The following is a 16,559-nucleotide window of genomic DNA, read 5'->3' on the forward strand; positions in this document are numbered from 1 at the left end:
CCATATAGACAAAACAGAGACATGTATTTTAAACTAGTGTAACTAGTATAGTTTTGTTTTTATTGTGAAGCTCTCACAACTACGTTTTATTTGGGCATTTGTCTCCTTTTTTGGGGGGGGGGGGGGGGGGGGGCAACATAAACAATTGAAAAAATCGGCGCATAATTAAGCTATACTACACACAATCTGTTTTAGTGCAAATCTTTTTCTAAGCCAGGAACCCAGATATAGGCTCAGGGCCCCTAGACTATAGGGCTATCACATAAAAGTTAGTTAAACCAGGTCAACATTAATAATATGATGATGATATTATTATTATTATTGACAGATTCATATACATATATCAGACCACGGTGATTGCCTTATGATGAGTGACCGGTGTTTGCTTGTGATAAGACGTGCTACACGAGTAGGCTACCGAGAAGGACGAGAGAGTTTTTTAAATGAATCTGGTCACGTTTGAATAGACAAGAGGTAAATTAATTTGTTTCTTCTTCTAAGCTGTTCCAGACGTAGGTGCTACTTTTAAGGCTAGAATGCTTCGTGAATTACTCTTAGTAAAACACATTAGGAGTCTAAAGTTATGAGTGACACGGCCATTATTTTTTAGGAGTTTCTCTTAAATTCGCCAGTTAGGAGCTACTAGCCTTTTATAAGATCATTGTGAATGCAGCCAGGTAAAACATTTGGATATGCTCATTTGAACAGTATGAGAACAGTATTTGAATGTTATTATCTGGTTGTAAGTGGCTTTGGATAAAAGTGTCTGCTAAATGAATAAATGTAAACAGGCCTAGATAAAAGAAAACATATTAGGCTACAGGGGGTCAGGAGACCTAGGGAGTTGAAATAAAGCTATTTTTGTGAAACTATAAGAATTGCAATTATGATATGATTAGCAGAGGCAACATAACTTTTTAAATATAGTTTTTATTTTTTTATTAGTGGTGCTATATTATTTTATTTTACCCTTTTTGTGAACTATTGTAGTAGGCTACTTTTTCATGGATTTCATCAGGTCCCTGATACATCCAGTGTATCCTATATCTACAGGACCAGTCTGCGGCAAGTCTTGGCAAATTCAGAAACAAATTGATTCATGTTCAGACCTTTTGTGATTTTTTTTTTTCATGTGCCAAAATGACCAAATCTCTCTTCCTTGAATGCAGCATTGATCTTCGGAGAGGGGTGAGAATGCGGAAAAATAACTTTAACATGCAGCTGAGGACACACCAATGATGAGTGCTGTGACATACAGCTTATGCAAAATGGGGAAGGCCTCTTTGTGCTGAATGCAGAGAGGTTAGCATCAGTGGACAGTTTATTGAGCAACATTGCTTTTGCCACAGAAATGTAATTTTGCAAGGTCATACTATTTTGTTCTGTGCCTGCAAGCACTTGAAGTGGCTTCAGGAGAGAAGGGTCAAGGAAAGATGCTGATTTTGGTAAGAGAAATTATGTTGCCCTCATTAAATCAACATTTCTTTGAGAGAATATTGTCTCCATCTCCACAATAGCCCTATCAAGGATGTTGAACATAAGCCCTTTTAAAAGTCTGATTAGGAGCAGTTTGGTCAGAGTCACCACCATGTCCTATTGTAGACAAGATAACACTACTGACAAGTTGTGACGGATAGTTAAAGACAAATTAACTATCCGTCTCCTTTTAGGTGGGTTGGTAGGCCTACTTCCACACTGAGAGAAATGCTCCTCCCAGAATGAGTCGCATCGCATCTCCTTCAGTGTGACCAGGGAAGCGGTCACCACTTCCCCTGCAGTGCACAAATCCACTGTTTGTGACTGCAGAATTTAATTGGCTGGCTTCAGCGCGCCAAGCACACGCAGAAGAAACTTGCCAGTGTCAAAGAAGTTCTGTCTGTTAAGCTGAGTCAAAAGACCACACGCCTCTGTGTCAATGTCAAATGGAGCACTGTCATCCTCTGCTGTGTCAGACAGAAGCCTCCTGATGACATCCTCATTGTGAACAATAGACTTGGTGACATCATAATGACTGGTCCAGCGGATTTCTAGTGGTCTTTTCAGTGTGGGTGTATTGTATCTATTTGCAACATAATGTCTGTGACAATATGTGTTCAGTGAACTGGACCAGTCAAAGAGCTTCTTTGCCATAGGTTCTTCATGCATTGCATGTACCACTGCCAAATGGAGTTGGTTGTAGCAGTGCACATATGGGATGTATTTACCCACTTTGTTTTGCAGCAAAACCTGAACACCGCCCCTCACTCCTGACACGACAGAAGCACCATCATAACACTGAGACACTCAATTGTCACCATTGTAACCCAGGTCAGACAGATTAGACAGAATTTGGTCACTCAGCATCAAGCGGATTCAATTCAGTGAGGCCAATTAGGTGTTTGAGTTACGGACAAATCTAATGATGACTGACAAATTCTCAATGTTACACCGATCCCTGGTACCATCACTTTTAATACAAAGGCCAGGAGAGTCGGCCTCCTCATATTTGGTCTGGATGTCTTTTAGTACCATTTTGGCAAGAGTTTGAACTATCTCGTTCTGAATCTAATTGGACGTGTATTTCGCGTTTTCGGGAATGCTTTTTGCAATCTCTGCGAGTTTAGGGTCTTTTTGGAGGGTGTAATCAAAGAAACAAATGAAAAGACCTTCCTAACTCATCCCCACCCCCGTGATGGTGCCCATGTAGAGCAAGTTCATTAAACCGCCAGAAACTGAATAACTTCCCCAATAATTTTTACATATATTTTTTTTTTTTCAATGTGAGTTTGACCAAGCTGGTGAACAATGGTATTTATCGGTCTCTGTCCGGCACTGGTATTCCTGCCACATACAGTAGGCCTATGGCTCTGTTTCTGAAAACCACTGCTCCTGTAGGCCTAGTGGCCTACCGCATACGCACTGCTTTTCTCGTCTTACACATCACACACTCCACTGTTATGGTGACCATTTCAGTAGATTTACTCACTAACATTGTTGTGGAAACACATTAAGCATGGAAACTAAAATATGGTAGTATCGTGCTACAGCGCACATTCTCTCAGCTGCAGTTCTGGCGCCTCAGTCCCAGTAGCCTACTGTAAAACTCGACGTACATTCACATCATGTTAATGCAATGCAGCGGTAGTTTACACTCACAGGACACTGCACTTATTCGCAATCACAAAAGTTCATTATTTGCTCGTGCTTTAAAGCTCTGCCAGGTAAACATTTCATTGGCGTTCTGTTCTCACATGATGCACTTTTTCTGACCGCGTACGGCCGAAGCGCGCGCTCACTCAAACAGCGCCAAACTGGATTTTTGTTAGGTCAGACCTCAGACCTCAGAAACCCAAAATTACTGGAAGCAGCGACATTCATGAAAATTAGATCACATGTGTAAAGTGTGTATACCTGGACCGTTTAAGTAAGTTACCTGCTCAAAAACGAGTGCAGCGGCAGACTAGAAACCTGCCAGTGAGCGGGTGCTCAACCAGCCATTGCCAGGGGGGCAGTGTTCCGAAAGATATTGAAGCCGACCTGGGCGCCGCCATTGGCTAGCGGACCCCCACCTGCTGTTAGCATCCCATTGACTCCCATTCATTTTGGCGTCACTTTGACAGTGAATAACTTTACATCTGAGGCGTTTAAAGACACCGTTTGTCCATTGTTTATTTCTAAAGAAACACGAAAATGTATAAAAGGCTCCATTACCTTGTATCTTACGTTATGGCCCCGTAGAAGCAGTTTTTGTAAAAACAGGCTAACGATTGCGTCATACCCGCGCGACTCTGTCGCACAAGTCGAAAAATTACCGTATGGACAGGCAGAGAAGCTCGCAAGCAATCGGGAGGACGTGGAGGCATAAAGTCAAGGGAGAAGCCCATAGAGAGTGATAAAGTTGCTCCCGTTGCTAGCTCATGGACAGCAAATACCCACGCTCTCCGTCTCTGCGAGATTCGGAAGGGAATGATTCAGATTTCTCTCGGCACAGCTACTAGAAGACCTACAGGTTGCTCACGTCACATCTACGTCGTCAAGCTCAGTTTGAGTCTGCGCAGTTCGCCTTGCGATCAGGAAGTAAGTGCTTCTAATTGACTTCACTGCTCTCCGTTGAAACCTATGGGGTCGCTGTGTCCAGTTTATATACTGTCTATGGCCATTGCGCGCGTCGACAGCTCTGCAGCACAGACTGCTGCTGGTAAGTGTTACTGCACTTTATCAGATTTTTTTTAAAGAGTCCTATAATTAAATATTTGTATTATTATTATTATTTTTTTAATTCAATGCCACAAGAACAAGGCTTTACTGTACATTATTAACATTAGCTAGCAGGAAAATAAATAAATAGCCTAAATGTATTTCAGTACATCAAGTCATTTATGAAATGTGAAAAAGGTGGTTTGCAAAAAGCCCATTTCTTTTATGATATTTTTATGATAAAATAAACAACTGTATAACATGTTCTTCACATTCCAAATGATTATATGCTCCAGTTTTCTATTCATATCGATTCATAAAACTTTCCAAAATAATACTGTGTAGATACAATAATAATGATAAAAAAAACAGATGCAAAATATGTTTCTTTTCCACAAAATTTTTATGAAATATTGAGTTTAAATCTTTCCAAAACGTGGGTAACAGGATTCATTCTGTGAAGAATTTTGTAAGACAGTTCCTTAATTTTGTTATTGACATAAAACTTAGTTTCCATATTACCAAATAAAGAAGAGTAACAACTCTTGCTGCATAAAAGACACAGAACAAAGAACGTTTCGTATTACCTTATCGCTACTTTGGTTAAAAATAAAAAAAGATTATCCATGTTGATTTAATTGAACTTCTTTATAACACCACACATAATTGCATCTTGGTTTAACCGGTAACTGAAATAAATTCAGTAGGCTATATGATATTCAGTATATATTCAGTATATGACAACAGATATGAATTAACCAATGACTAAAATATCCCCTTGACTGAACCAGAATAGTCATTTGTTTTTAAATAGTATGTCTTTGTTATTCCATATGAAATAATTGTGTGGTGAGAAATTTACCAATTTCTTTGCTAGCAGGGCTTGTCTGTAAAAACTGGCCAATTTAACAGGGATTTTGTCAACAGAGAAATTACACTTCAACAAAAAGTGAAAACCCTATTAAATATATAATAGGAAATACAGTCCAAAGACTTTCTCTTGATAAACTCCATCAACCATTACATTTTGAAAGTGTCATTAAGTGTATAATCTAAGTCCTCAAGCCCCCTAACTCTTTAGTGTTACAAATTACCTCCTGTTTTAAGTAATGTGGCGTTTTCTCTCCAAATAAAGTCATAAAGTCTCTAATTTAAATCCTTAATCACCATATGGAGGCACATGTAATGATAAAGATGTATATGCAGATCTAGATATCTTCCGCCTTTGACAATAATACCCTCCCACATATTGATATATACCTTATTAACCACTATTTTTCTTTGGCTCAAAATGTAACTGACTCCTTTGTTTTTAAATTTTTACAAACTACTACACCGAGATATGTTAATTATTCTCTATTTAGAGGAACAATCTTTGAGGGGTTCAATATAGAGATTTATCTGAATTAATTTTAAGGCCTGAATCAGTCAATATGACTTATTATTAGTGTTTTCTGAGTGAGCAGGAACTTACCTACAACTGTCACGAACATCCCAACTCAGAACAAACTCCTGAATTAGCCAATGAATGCGCTCAAAAAGCATAGAGTAAAGGTCCATATTAAGCGACAATAGAATTTGACAACTTTGAAAACACATTCAACTTTAGCATATCTCCATTAGCATTGATTAATCCACCTGTTGGTAATTACCATCAACAGGCAGACACATGACAACCAAATATATATATGGTTTGTAGTTGGCTTTAATTTTTATTTATTTACTTTTATTTATTTACATCTATCTTTGTGACTAAATCTTTCAAATGCTGAATATTGCTTTTAAACTGCAAGTAAACAAATTATATCAGGGTCCATTTGATTTAATAATCTGTTGATCTGAGATATAAAAATAATCCGAAATGTTGTTTAAATATGAAAATAAATTGCTATCTAATGAAACATGTCCCAATTTGCATACATTTCCAGAACAGAAATCTGAACTCTTTTTAAAACCATGTTGAAAATGATTTCATTTTGTTAACATATTCAAGTTAAAGATTTTTTACAGAGAGTATTTTGGATATTTCTTTTGATCAGATCACACCAGCTATAGGCTACCAACAGCCAGAAAAAAATTCACCATGTTTTTAGGGGATTTTTTAAAATATAAACTAGGCTATATGAAAAAAGCAAACCCCTCAGTAAAAACCTTCATAATACAGATTGCAATAAAAAGAAAGTTTGATGTAAGTACTACCGCAGAGGAGATTTCTGAAAAAAATATAAAAAAGTAAATTGTTTTAAGAAACGGGCCTTTAAAAGTTAAAAGTTCTGCAAGCAGAACAGCCTAAAACCTCAAAGTAACCAAGTACGTGAATTGAAAAACAATGGTTTTGCCTGTAGTGTCTTGCTGCCTATAAAAATTCTCAGGCAGTGTTATCACCAGTTCTAAATCACATCTTTTGGAAGTCCTGATCACGTCCTCACAAAAAACTCAAGAACTAAATATTTTATTGACTCCAAACAAAACTACAACAAGAAACGTACATTGACTGCGCAAAATAATTTCACGCATGCTTATAAAAAGTGGGCTCACTTTTGTCTGTGGGCTACTGGGCTTGTTAGGGCTTCTTCTCCTTGTTTTAATGAGAAATCCAGTAAAATAATCTACTCTACCACAATGTATGAGTCGTTGCCAAGTAGATATTTTATTGTCTTAAAAAATTATTTAAAAAAATCCAACATAGAAAATACAATAAACATTCAGTCATTTTATTGTCTTAAAAAATTATTTAAAAAAATCCAACATAGAAAATACAATAAACATTCAGTCATTTTATTGTCTTAAAAAATTATTTAAAAAAAATCCAACATAGAAAATACGATAAACATCTAGAGGCAAGTTCAACTTTCCCAGTGCTACAAAACATCATCATGTGCGAAAATATTAAATATAGCTTAGAAAATAGAAAGCTGTAGTGTAAAAAAAAACAAAAAACAAGTTAGCAATTCAAAAAGTATTAATCAAGTCTTATAAGTTAACAAATAATTTCGAGAACTAGTCCTTGCATGTGCATTTTTGAGAGTGATGCGTAGGATGAATGATTACACATTTCAGAATACAAACGTCTCAGCAACGTCCGTGTCTTTGCACCATTTTAGTTTGTCCATGTTCAGGCAGAGCTTCTCGAGGTACCTCTGGAGCTCCAGGAGGTACAGGTAGTTGGAGGTAACGGGGAAGGACGTTTCATCTTTGTGCACTGCGGTGTCGGGGTTGGGCAGGGGGCATCCCTGTGAGATGGCCAGTCCCTCCAGCGTGCTCAGGAGAGCTTCCAAGTCCACCTGGACCTGCTGGAGGTACTGGGCTGGAGGCACTCGCAGCCTCAACTGAAGGTAGCTCACGTGAACGAAAATAGAAGTGAGACCATCAATGGGGGTGTCGATGTCCGGCCCGAAATCAATCTCTGGAGACATCTGGAAGTGCTGTGGAGACACATTTAGATTATGACACACCCTTGTCATATACAAAAATGTCAATAAAGTATTCAATTTAATTTTCTTGTATATGTACAATAACAGTACAGAGCTTGACTTGAATTTTCCACTGTGCAAGTTACTTTCTTTGTCCACAAAAGACAAAGACAAAGTTACTGCTAGTTAGTTTGTGCTCACATGCTCCCAAAATGAAATAATATGCCCAATAAAGAAATACAGTAAATTATTTTCTACTCATTGAACTATGTACGGCTCAAATAAAAAAAAAAATAGATTAATGGAACTATGAATTAACATCGCTTCATAGAATAACATAATAGAATATTCTGTTTTAAATGGCTGAGAATTAAAACTCAAAATAAAAAAAAGCTACATGCTCCTGTTCCAATTATAGTTCACCCAAAAATAACTTGAGTGTCATCATTTACTCACCCTCATGCTATTCCAAACGTGTATGACTTTCTTTCTATTGTGCAACAATCTTCTTTTGTGTTCCACAGAAGAAAAAAAGACAGTCATACAGGTTTTGGAGCGAGATGAAGGTGATGAACTCAGCGCAGAACATTTACCTCATCCTTGATTTTTTTAATTCTGCTGATGGTAGTTCGGGCCATGATTCGCATCCTGTCTTCTGTAGCTGTGGGTCGGCTGACGCTAATGGCCACCAGGGCTGCCATTGAGAGGCAAAAGATCAGGGAAGACTGCATCTTTCTGCAAAAGAATAAATCATATTGGCATATGTCACGTTTAATTGTATGCAGCGACTATCCAAATGTCTCAAAAACGTATTTACATATATATATACAAAAAAAACTTTTAAATCAATACAGTTACCCTGTTTAGTACAGTTAAATTATGAATTAAATTGTAACAAGAATTCATATTTGTATCAGTCTCATTGACATAAAGGTCATACTGGGATGTTTTATGTCCATGTGGACGAGAGTGTCTGTGTGTGTGAATGTGTGAGTGCTTACCTCTGGTGTGTGATGTGCATATTGAGAAACTCAAGCAGGACTCTCCCTTTTATAGCTGGATGATTGACTCATTGCCCCTGTGAATCACCCTGCGCCGGTCTGGTCCGGTTTGCCTTAGTCGTCCACCATAGTTTTGAAGCCTGTCGAAGACCCCGTCCACACGTTCTGGTACGAGACATCACACCCCGGGACTCCAGGTAAGGACACTTCCAGTAAAGGACACTTCCAGTAAAGTGTCCATGTTTTTGTGTATTAGAGGATTTGTTTTCTCTGTAATGGCTTGTATGTTTACAGAATGTTTATAGTGTGTCATCTTTGTTTTTCATACTAACATGCTTTTTTTCTTCTTTAAATATTTGGTTTCAATTCATGTTTCAAGTGTTGTTCACTGAAACAGAAGTTTCCACCCAAATATTTGTCTCTGTAAAGTTGAATATATAACCAGTAAACAAAATGATCTAGCACTCGTCCCCCCGCTGCATTTATCATGGTTTAAAGTCATTAATTGATTAACATTAGAAATTAATGTAGTTATTCAAGGTTAATTTGTAACACGATTTCATGGAAAGAATGTTTTTGATATTATAGTCTTTGTCGTGAACTACTTGAATTATACCATTCCCTCTATGGAAGTTCCTACATTTATACAAGGGGAAAAAGAACTTGAAGGAAAAAATACAACATTTAACCGCAATTTCAACTTAATATTTGCTGTTTCTGAAATATTGAAGGACTTTTGAGTATACTGTAAGTCACTAAATTATTTATTGTGGATAAAATGATGCACGATAATGACCACAAACATGAGAAACTGAAAAGGAAAAATCTCTTCTTTTGTTTCTCTTGGTATTTATGTAAAAGTGTTGTTACAAGGCCTACTTAAAAAAACATGCACTGTATGTACATCAAATTAAAATGCCGTGTTTGAGGAAAAACTAGGCCTTGTGAATTCCTTGCGTTGTAACCTAGGACAATAAGAAAGGCTGTGCTCATAGGCTTAGGCTTGCCGGTCAATGACTTTGCAGGCATGCATTTGCGCAGGTACTGTCTGTACCTCCTGAAACTGATCTCGGACAGGATTCTGAGAGAGCTTTGGTGATGACTAAGCCAATATTTAATTAATACCTAATTTAATTGTTCAAAAATACTCACTTTACTCATCAACCGCAACTTTCAGATGCCATTTTATTCATTTTTATTGTAACTGTCACAGAATGCACATTCTGGCCAACATCATGTTTGAGACTATATAATTTCATACAAACTTCATGACTTAGTTTAAAAAGATTCATGTTTATTACTTAGTGTTTTTGTATCACTACTTTTGAGCTAGCATGATTGCTGAAGGTCAAGTAGAGGTTTTTTGTGTGTGGATCTTCTGGGTGTAAGGCAAAAGCTGACGAAGCACTTTATGAATTCCCTGGATGAAACTGGATTGCTGGTTGGAATGGTCTTACATACTCTGAACTGTGTGTTCATGCTCATGCGTGTTTCCTGTCTGTCTGAATACTTTTACATGTGTTTGAATGAGTGTGTGCGTGTGTGGGGTGATGTAATTCCCGAAGGCTCCCAGTGTAAGTTCCTGGAAATTATGTGCTTTGGATTTCATTGGCTTCACATTGTTTCAGCTGAATGTTATGGAACATTGAATGAATGGATATTTACAGCCGAATAGAATACTGTGTAGTTGCACTTTTTTAATCTAAAGGTAGTGTGCTGAGTCGCAGATGGCTTTCAGTTCTGCGTGACACAATTGAATAATGTTACACACCCAGTAGATTTTATGTAATAGCATTTGAAATTGTATATTCTGTTGGTACTGTAAAAGTAGATACCGTAGTTATAAGTAATTCAACAGTTTGTTTGTATGTTAATTTAATGCTGCTTTAGTGTTCTGACAGAAGCGGACCTGAAGTACTTGTTAACATTAACCCAAATGACACTACTGTTTTCTTCCCTTTTTGACATATTTCCTTATTTCTTTCAAATTTGTAAAAGTTCAAGATACTTCATCAATATTTTGTATTTGTTTTCACGGAAAAGAAAGACTATTATACAGTTTTAATACATACTTCTGTTAAACGAGGAGTTCAGAGATGACCTCAAGGCGACCAAACATGGACAAAAGTCACACAAGTCCAGTTTTGATTCTGGGCTCTTGATGCGACTAGTCAGGAGTCGGGACCCTTGTGTGATTCAACTGATAATCTCCCACATAAACAGTGACATGACAGTTTTTTTTGCCAAACAAAAGGCTGTGGGTCAGTTCCGGCACTCTTACCGTAAACCCTAATTGGTTTTGTTTGTCGCAATATACTTATGTTCAATTCAGATATACATTTTCTATTCTATCTACAGAGTTACATATCAACTTCTGTATTTTTAGCTTTGTTACTGAGCGAATCATTTGATACGTTAATGGGTATTCATGCTTTAATCACAAACTCATTGGCACACCAGACTCGCACATAAACACACCATGTGCTTTTAGAGTCTGTGTGTGTGAGATAATGAGGAATTAAGATCCAGCTCTGATCTTTTGTTTTCACTTACCGGTAGTCCATTTGGCCTCTTCATGCTCAGACTGTCGGTTTGATCACAGATTAATTCACGCTACATTGAGATCCAGTAATGTGTGAGAGATGGAAGCGGTGCGGTACACTTTTATTGGACCTGAAATACAGAATGTTGTGTACATGGACATACAAGCGCTACCGATTAAACATAAAACAAATTAATGAATTTGTCTCATGATCTTAAACATTTTGATTTGTGCAAAAATAAGTGTGCAAAAATGATTTGTAGACAAGTGTGCCTACATATTGATTTACTTACAAAACAAACAGTTTATGCACATGTTCAACTCTGGCTGACATTTGACATCACTGAGTGACTGATGGTAATAAAGTGTTCTTCCCGTAAACTGACAGTTCGTTAAACCTCTGCTTTGTTTTTTTAATTTTAATGTGACGCATATTCACTTCCTGTCCTTTCCCCCAATTTACTGTCAGAGGTTAGAGTTTAATCCCAGATATCCAAATCTGACTGCAGTTCAGGAGGCTGACACAGATTTATAGCATCATTCATAAAAGCCTGAGGATTTTAATCGTTTGTCACAGCTTCCTTTGGTCATCATTACTGTGCAAATAAACCGCCAAGAACATGAGCCAGCAAAAACAGTGGGAAAATACAGCAAATTCCTGTATTTAATAGTCTGGTAGATATGTTTTAATGAGGTGAAATAGAAGAAAATGGAATCATTAGAAAGGTATTCATATAAAACCCACTGGTGCATGTTTCCTCCTTGGGTATTACAACAGAAGTGTTCATTATGTCATTGAGGTGAGGACAAATGGTGGAATAATTCATGAGAATGTTACATTTGGTTTTTATTAAATCATGTGATCTTGTGGGTCATGTGATTTTGTTATTGTTTTGTTATTGAAACATTGATTTGTTTGTTATTCAGAGTCTGTTTATGGGGTTGGTCTGATTCTGCTCTGTCAGCTTACGGTTATCATATGACGTCCAGGATTTCCATCTGTTTATTATTAAGTAATAGACACAGAGAACTATTTCTACGTCATTTCCAAATCTGTGGCTTTACCCAGCACTAATCGTTCAGACTGGATTCCTGTCTGCTTTTGTCCCGACCAAACTTTTCAAAACCGTTCTGCTTGGGGGTGAAGGATGGTCCTATCTGGAAATCATGTGCTGGACGAAGGCAGGATATGTATAACTCTCCAAATATGGACACCCATGTGTATGGGATGCGGCATGAAGGATGCAACCTGTTAACCTGATGCAACCTGAGATAATTTTATTATTATTTTTTATTAATGTAAACGTTCTACAACTTTCTAAAGTCGATAAATAAAGTTATAGTCTCCCAAAAGAAAGAATAGAATCTAAACCGCCCAAACAAAGTCGTTTGTAATTCGAATCCACTGCATTACGGTTCTACGTCCCTAGAAAATACATTTTCAAAATGCGTTGTACATTGTCCGCCCGCGAACAACTTGTCCCGCCTTCAAACACGTAATTTTACTGACGACTGCTTCTCAAATCTCAGAGTTCAGAGCAGGATTCGCAAAACACTTGCTCTGGAAAGATGGGTCAGAACCCAGTTTATTTGGACCAGCTTGCTCCTCAGAATCACAACCTGTAAGTATGAATAATTATTGATGTATACGTTTTCTACGGAGTGTTCAAAATTGGTAGTTTTGTGTTAGTGTGTGTTTCCGGCTAACCGGCTAACTCGCGTTATTACGTCTTACTGAAATAGTTTTGGAAATAAGCTGTGTCTAAAACTCTATCTATTAATGCAGGTTGTCTGTCGTTCTTACTAATTTGAGTAAAGATAAAGGATGGAGCAAGATTTGTTTCGCAAACTTTAATGTTACATCAGTCATTCATGTTAGTGCTCGGCTAACGTATATGCGCTGTTATTGGTACAGTTCAATAATGTGCACCGCAATAAATTAGAAATATAGTTAGATGATGGACATACACTTGTTAATACTGATGGTGAGGAATTACATTTGCAGCATCTCATAATGTACCTCAGACTGAGGAGTGTATCACTGAGAAACGTCCTGCTATGGAGGTTTGGGTTGAATAACTGGTTCTTCCAGTGTTTCACCATCTGACTCACGCTCGGATTTATTTGGTAAAATTTACGCCATCGTTACTGTCTTTACAGCGTGTTCAATTGCTGAGGACTGAGGAAGTCTCCTGAGCTGAAGTTTAGTGGTGATACACGTTTAGCTTCCAACAAGCGCGGTCGACCAATCGCAACAAACTGGGCCGTCTGGCCAATCAGAGAAGAGCAGAGAAAGGAGGGATTTAGAGAGACTGATTCATCCGACGAGTCGTTTGAGACTCATTTGAGAAAAATGTGGGGATGTGCAATGTATATTATGAGAAAATTAAATTGTTTTTTGACCTTTTGATGCATGTAAACCTGTTGTAGGAGACTCTAAAACATAATTAGGAACCTTTAAAATAGCATAATAGGGGCACTTTAATTCCAAATGCATTCTTTTTTTGTTGTTGTCATTGTTGATGATGCATTTCACAATGCTATTGCACAAAGTAGTTGAGTTCTAACACTGGCTCAACGTTTGCATGTACTGAGTGATTTCACCAAGTGTGTTAACCTCCATAGCATTTGTAATTGCACTGCTCCAGAAAAGCTTATGAATAGGTCAGCAAATATACAAACTGTATGTTTGTTGCCATGCTATTTGTTTAGGCAGACTGTGTTCTTCTATTCTTGTGAAGATCAGATCAAATTTTATGACCAGCGTCTGAGCCTGGAGAGCTATGAAAAGTGCTGTACAAGTAAAATGTAATTAAATAAATAGAAATGGAATCAAAGTCAACTCTCTACTCTTAGATCAAACTATATATATATCTTTTTTTTTTTTACGTTGTTCTTTGATTATTTGAGCAAAAACGTTTAGTGCATTTCAGCCATTTGTTTCATTTCAAAAACTCTTTTTGATAGGCAAAACCCTCATGAGAAGAGGAATTATTATAACTCGGAGGTTTCTCTTGAACTGAGTGTAAGCGCACTGCTCAATTTGACCTGTAGGAGGTTTCACTGAGTCGAGAGAGAAACCAGAAGATCAGGGTAAATAATGAGTCAAGAGAAGGGGAGGGAATAGTAGAACAGTTGGAAAGGATATTCCCATACAGAAAAGAAGATGTAAATTGAATTGTCCAATATTTACTAAATGCTTCGCCATTTTTGTTCATAAGAAGCAGGGTATAAGACAGTTATTAGTACAATTCCATATTGTGCAGTATTTGATTAGCTTTTCGGTTTCTACTTGCAACATTTGCATCACGTTTATTCACTCATTTAGCAGATGCTTACATCCCAAGCAACTTACAAATAAGGAATAAAACAACGTAAGGGCGGTTTAATCGTCATCTGGCCAGATGTCAGCCACAGGGAGAAAATGCAGGTTATGTGTCCTGTTTATGTGCTCTAACTGAGAAGATTGGCATCTTGTTGAATTCTGCCAGCTTATGTTATTTAAGCACACATGGCCATAGTAATTTTTTTCTAACAAGAAATGATATTATAACAAAATATTTCATTCAAGTTCACTCAGCTATAGAGATACGGATGTAGGAAAGATTCACACAACACTGAAATACACCAAACATCAATATTTTAATGGCAACTTTTGCTTACATTTAAAACCTTTCTAACAAAATACCATTGATAATGAATAATTCAATCATTGGTTAAATTAAAACCTCTATAGCAAATTCAAAACTCCTAACAAAGCCTACAATAGTGGCTTCAGGTCCGTTACAACATGGAGAGAGACCCACAAAAAAAAAAAAAAAGCGGTTCCACAACAGTACGTCCTATGCTGATGACATCGGCGGAGCACTGCTCCATTTCCCAAGGCTAAATGGTGACACAAATTGTGTGCCATGTTTTTGGATCATAATTCAAATGGACTAACCCCATCTCCAATATGAGGGTCACACCGTCATTAGTATAGAAAGGATTGTGCGTTTAAGAGACAAGAAATACTTTGAATAATAAGATTACGTTCTCAATTTAAATTAATATCACAAACCTTATCATTACAGTTTTTTTTCTCTGATTCCACTCTCCTGTTAAACAGAGGCTTGATTCACATATTTATGAAATCTTAATTTGGGTGAGCCTTATTTAAACAGTCTTCCAAGCATATGGTCTCCCTTTTTGTGGAGTGCATGATCTCCAAGAGAAGAACGGAAACAACAGAAAGGCCTGCGGACGGTAGAGTCACGTGGCCAAAGCACTCAGCTGGTGTCCCGGTGAATGGGGAGGAAGTTATGGGGATAAATGCTCTTGGCAAAAAAGCACAATAGCAAGATGCCCATGGACCTGGATGAATACCCAACTGTCATATGGTTTCCATTCATATAAGGTCTTTTTGACCCATTTAAGCCTTTTCTGTATGTTTCTCGTCTTTTCAGTACTTTTCTATATTGTATAATGCATTATATGAATGACATCGTAAAAAAAAAAAGGTCATTAAATAATTTTAAAAGAAGGAGAAAGGTAATGGATTATGTCATTACTATATTTCTCCATGCATCCGGGCAGGGAAAATCAATGTTAAATTGAACAAAACACTTTTATAGGTTTTATAGGCTAATAAATGTCAGATTTTTTTTTGCATAGACACACAAACAATAAAATGCAACTGAAAAAACAATAAATATGTGATATATTGTATATATCAATGTACTGTTTCATGTTTAAGAAACTAGTATTGATGGAATGGTCCTTTTTATTAGACTTTTTGAGAGGGATCTTTTGAGAAATAAAACAGGCCTTTAGTTTGAATGAATTTTTTTAGTTTACTGTATTTTTTGTTTGTTTGATACAGGATTTTGGTTTATTTTAGATAGGAAGACAAATTATACACAGCGAAATGTGTTGTTGAATCTATAAATACTGTACCATGATGGTTTGTAAATGTGAATAGATTTTTGAGTATGTTATGCAAAAAGTGCAGTTTTTCCCCGTAATCTGGTCTTTGATGGAAATTTTGAGAGCTTGGTATATCTGTTAAGATGATGTGGTCCTCTGCAGATACTTTTTGGGGTAAGGGCTTCCTGGCTACTGGTTCAAGGAACAGCAAGCCCAGACCGCAAAAAGACCTGAAAAGGACAAGACAGGGACCTGGAAATCAGCTTCGTACATCTGAACAGAGAAAGGGAGAGAGGGAAAGGGAGGGAGAGAGAATGAAATGTGAATGTCAGCCTTCTTTCATTAAGAAAATATTTCTTAAAAACAATAATGAACGCACGTATTTATCCGTCTAGATCAAATAGGTTAACAATTTGAAACCAGGAAAGATTTTAATTTGAACTACTACAATTTTATTACACACTGTAAATGATTAAATTACACAGAATGAGCACCATTACTTGTTTCTTGCGCTCTTTGATT

General features: G+C 37.1%; 2 protein-coding genes across 5 annotated transcripts in view; both read right to left on the reverse strand.

Annotated features, from left to right (window-relative positions):
* Positions 1-5,835, reverse strand: part of prrt4b (proline rich transmembrane protein 4b) — a 31,945-nt gene extending 26,110 nt beyond the window's left edge. For 2 of the 4 annotated variants that reach the window (XM_079622454.1, XM_079622452.1), the window contains exon 1: positions 3,413-3,538. The gene's annotated coding sequence lies outside the window, so the exon portion shown is untranslated. Of the gene's footprint in view, positions 1-3,412; positions 3,539-5,650 lie in introns of those variants that run through there. The other 2 variants (XM_079622453.1, XM_079622455.1) reach the window with 2 other exon arrangements.
* Positions 5,836-7,232: 1,397 nt separating this feature from the next.
* lepb (leptin b) lies at positions 7,233-8,320 on the reverse strand (the record flags this gene model as incomplete). The annotated part of the gene is made up of 2 exons (XM_079622989.1): positions 7,233-7,601; positions 8,183-8,320. 2 exons carry the CDS (start codon positions 8,318-8,320, stop codon positions 7,233-7,235), a joined length of 507 nt encoding a protein of 168 aa, XP_079479115.1.
* Positions 8,321-16,559: the final 8,239 nt, after the last annotated feature.

Source organism: Phoxinus phoxinus (genome assembly GCF_949152265.1).
Source record: "Phoxinus phoxinus genome assembly, chromosome: 9".
Taxonomy (NCBI): domain Eukaryota; kingdom Metazoa; phylum Chordata; class Actinopteri; order Cypriniformes; family Leuciscidae; genus Phoxinus; species Phoxinus phoxinus.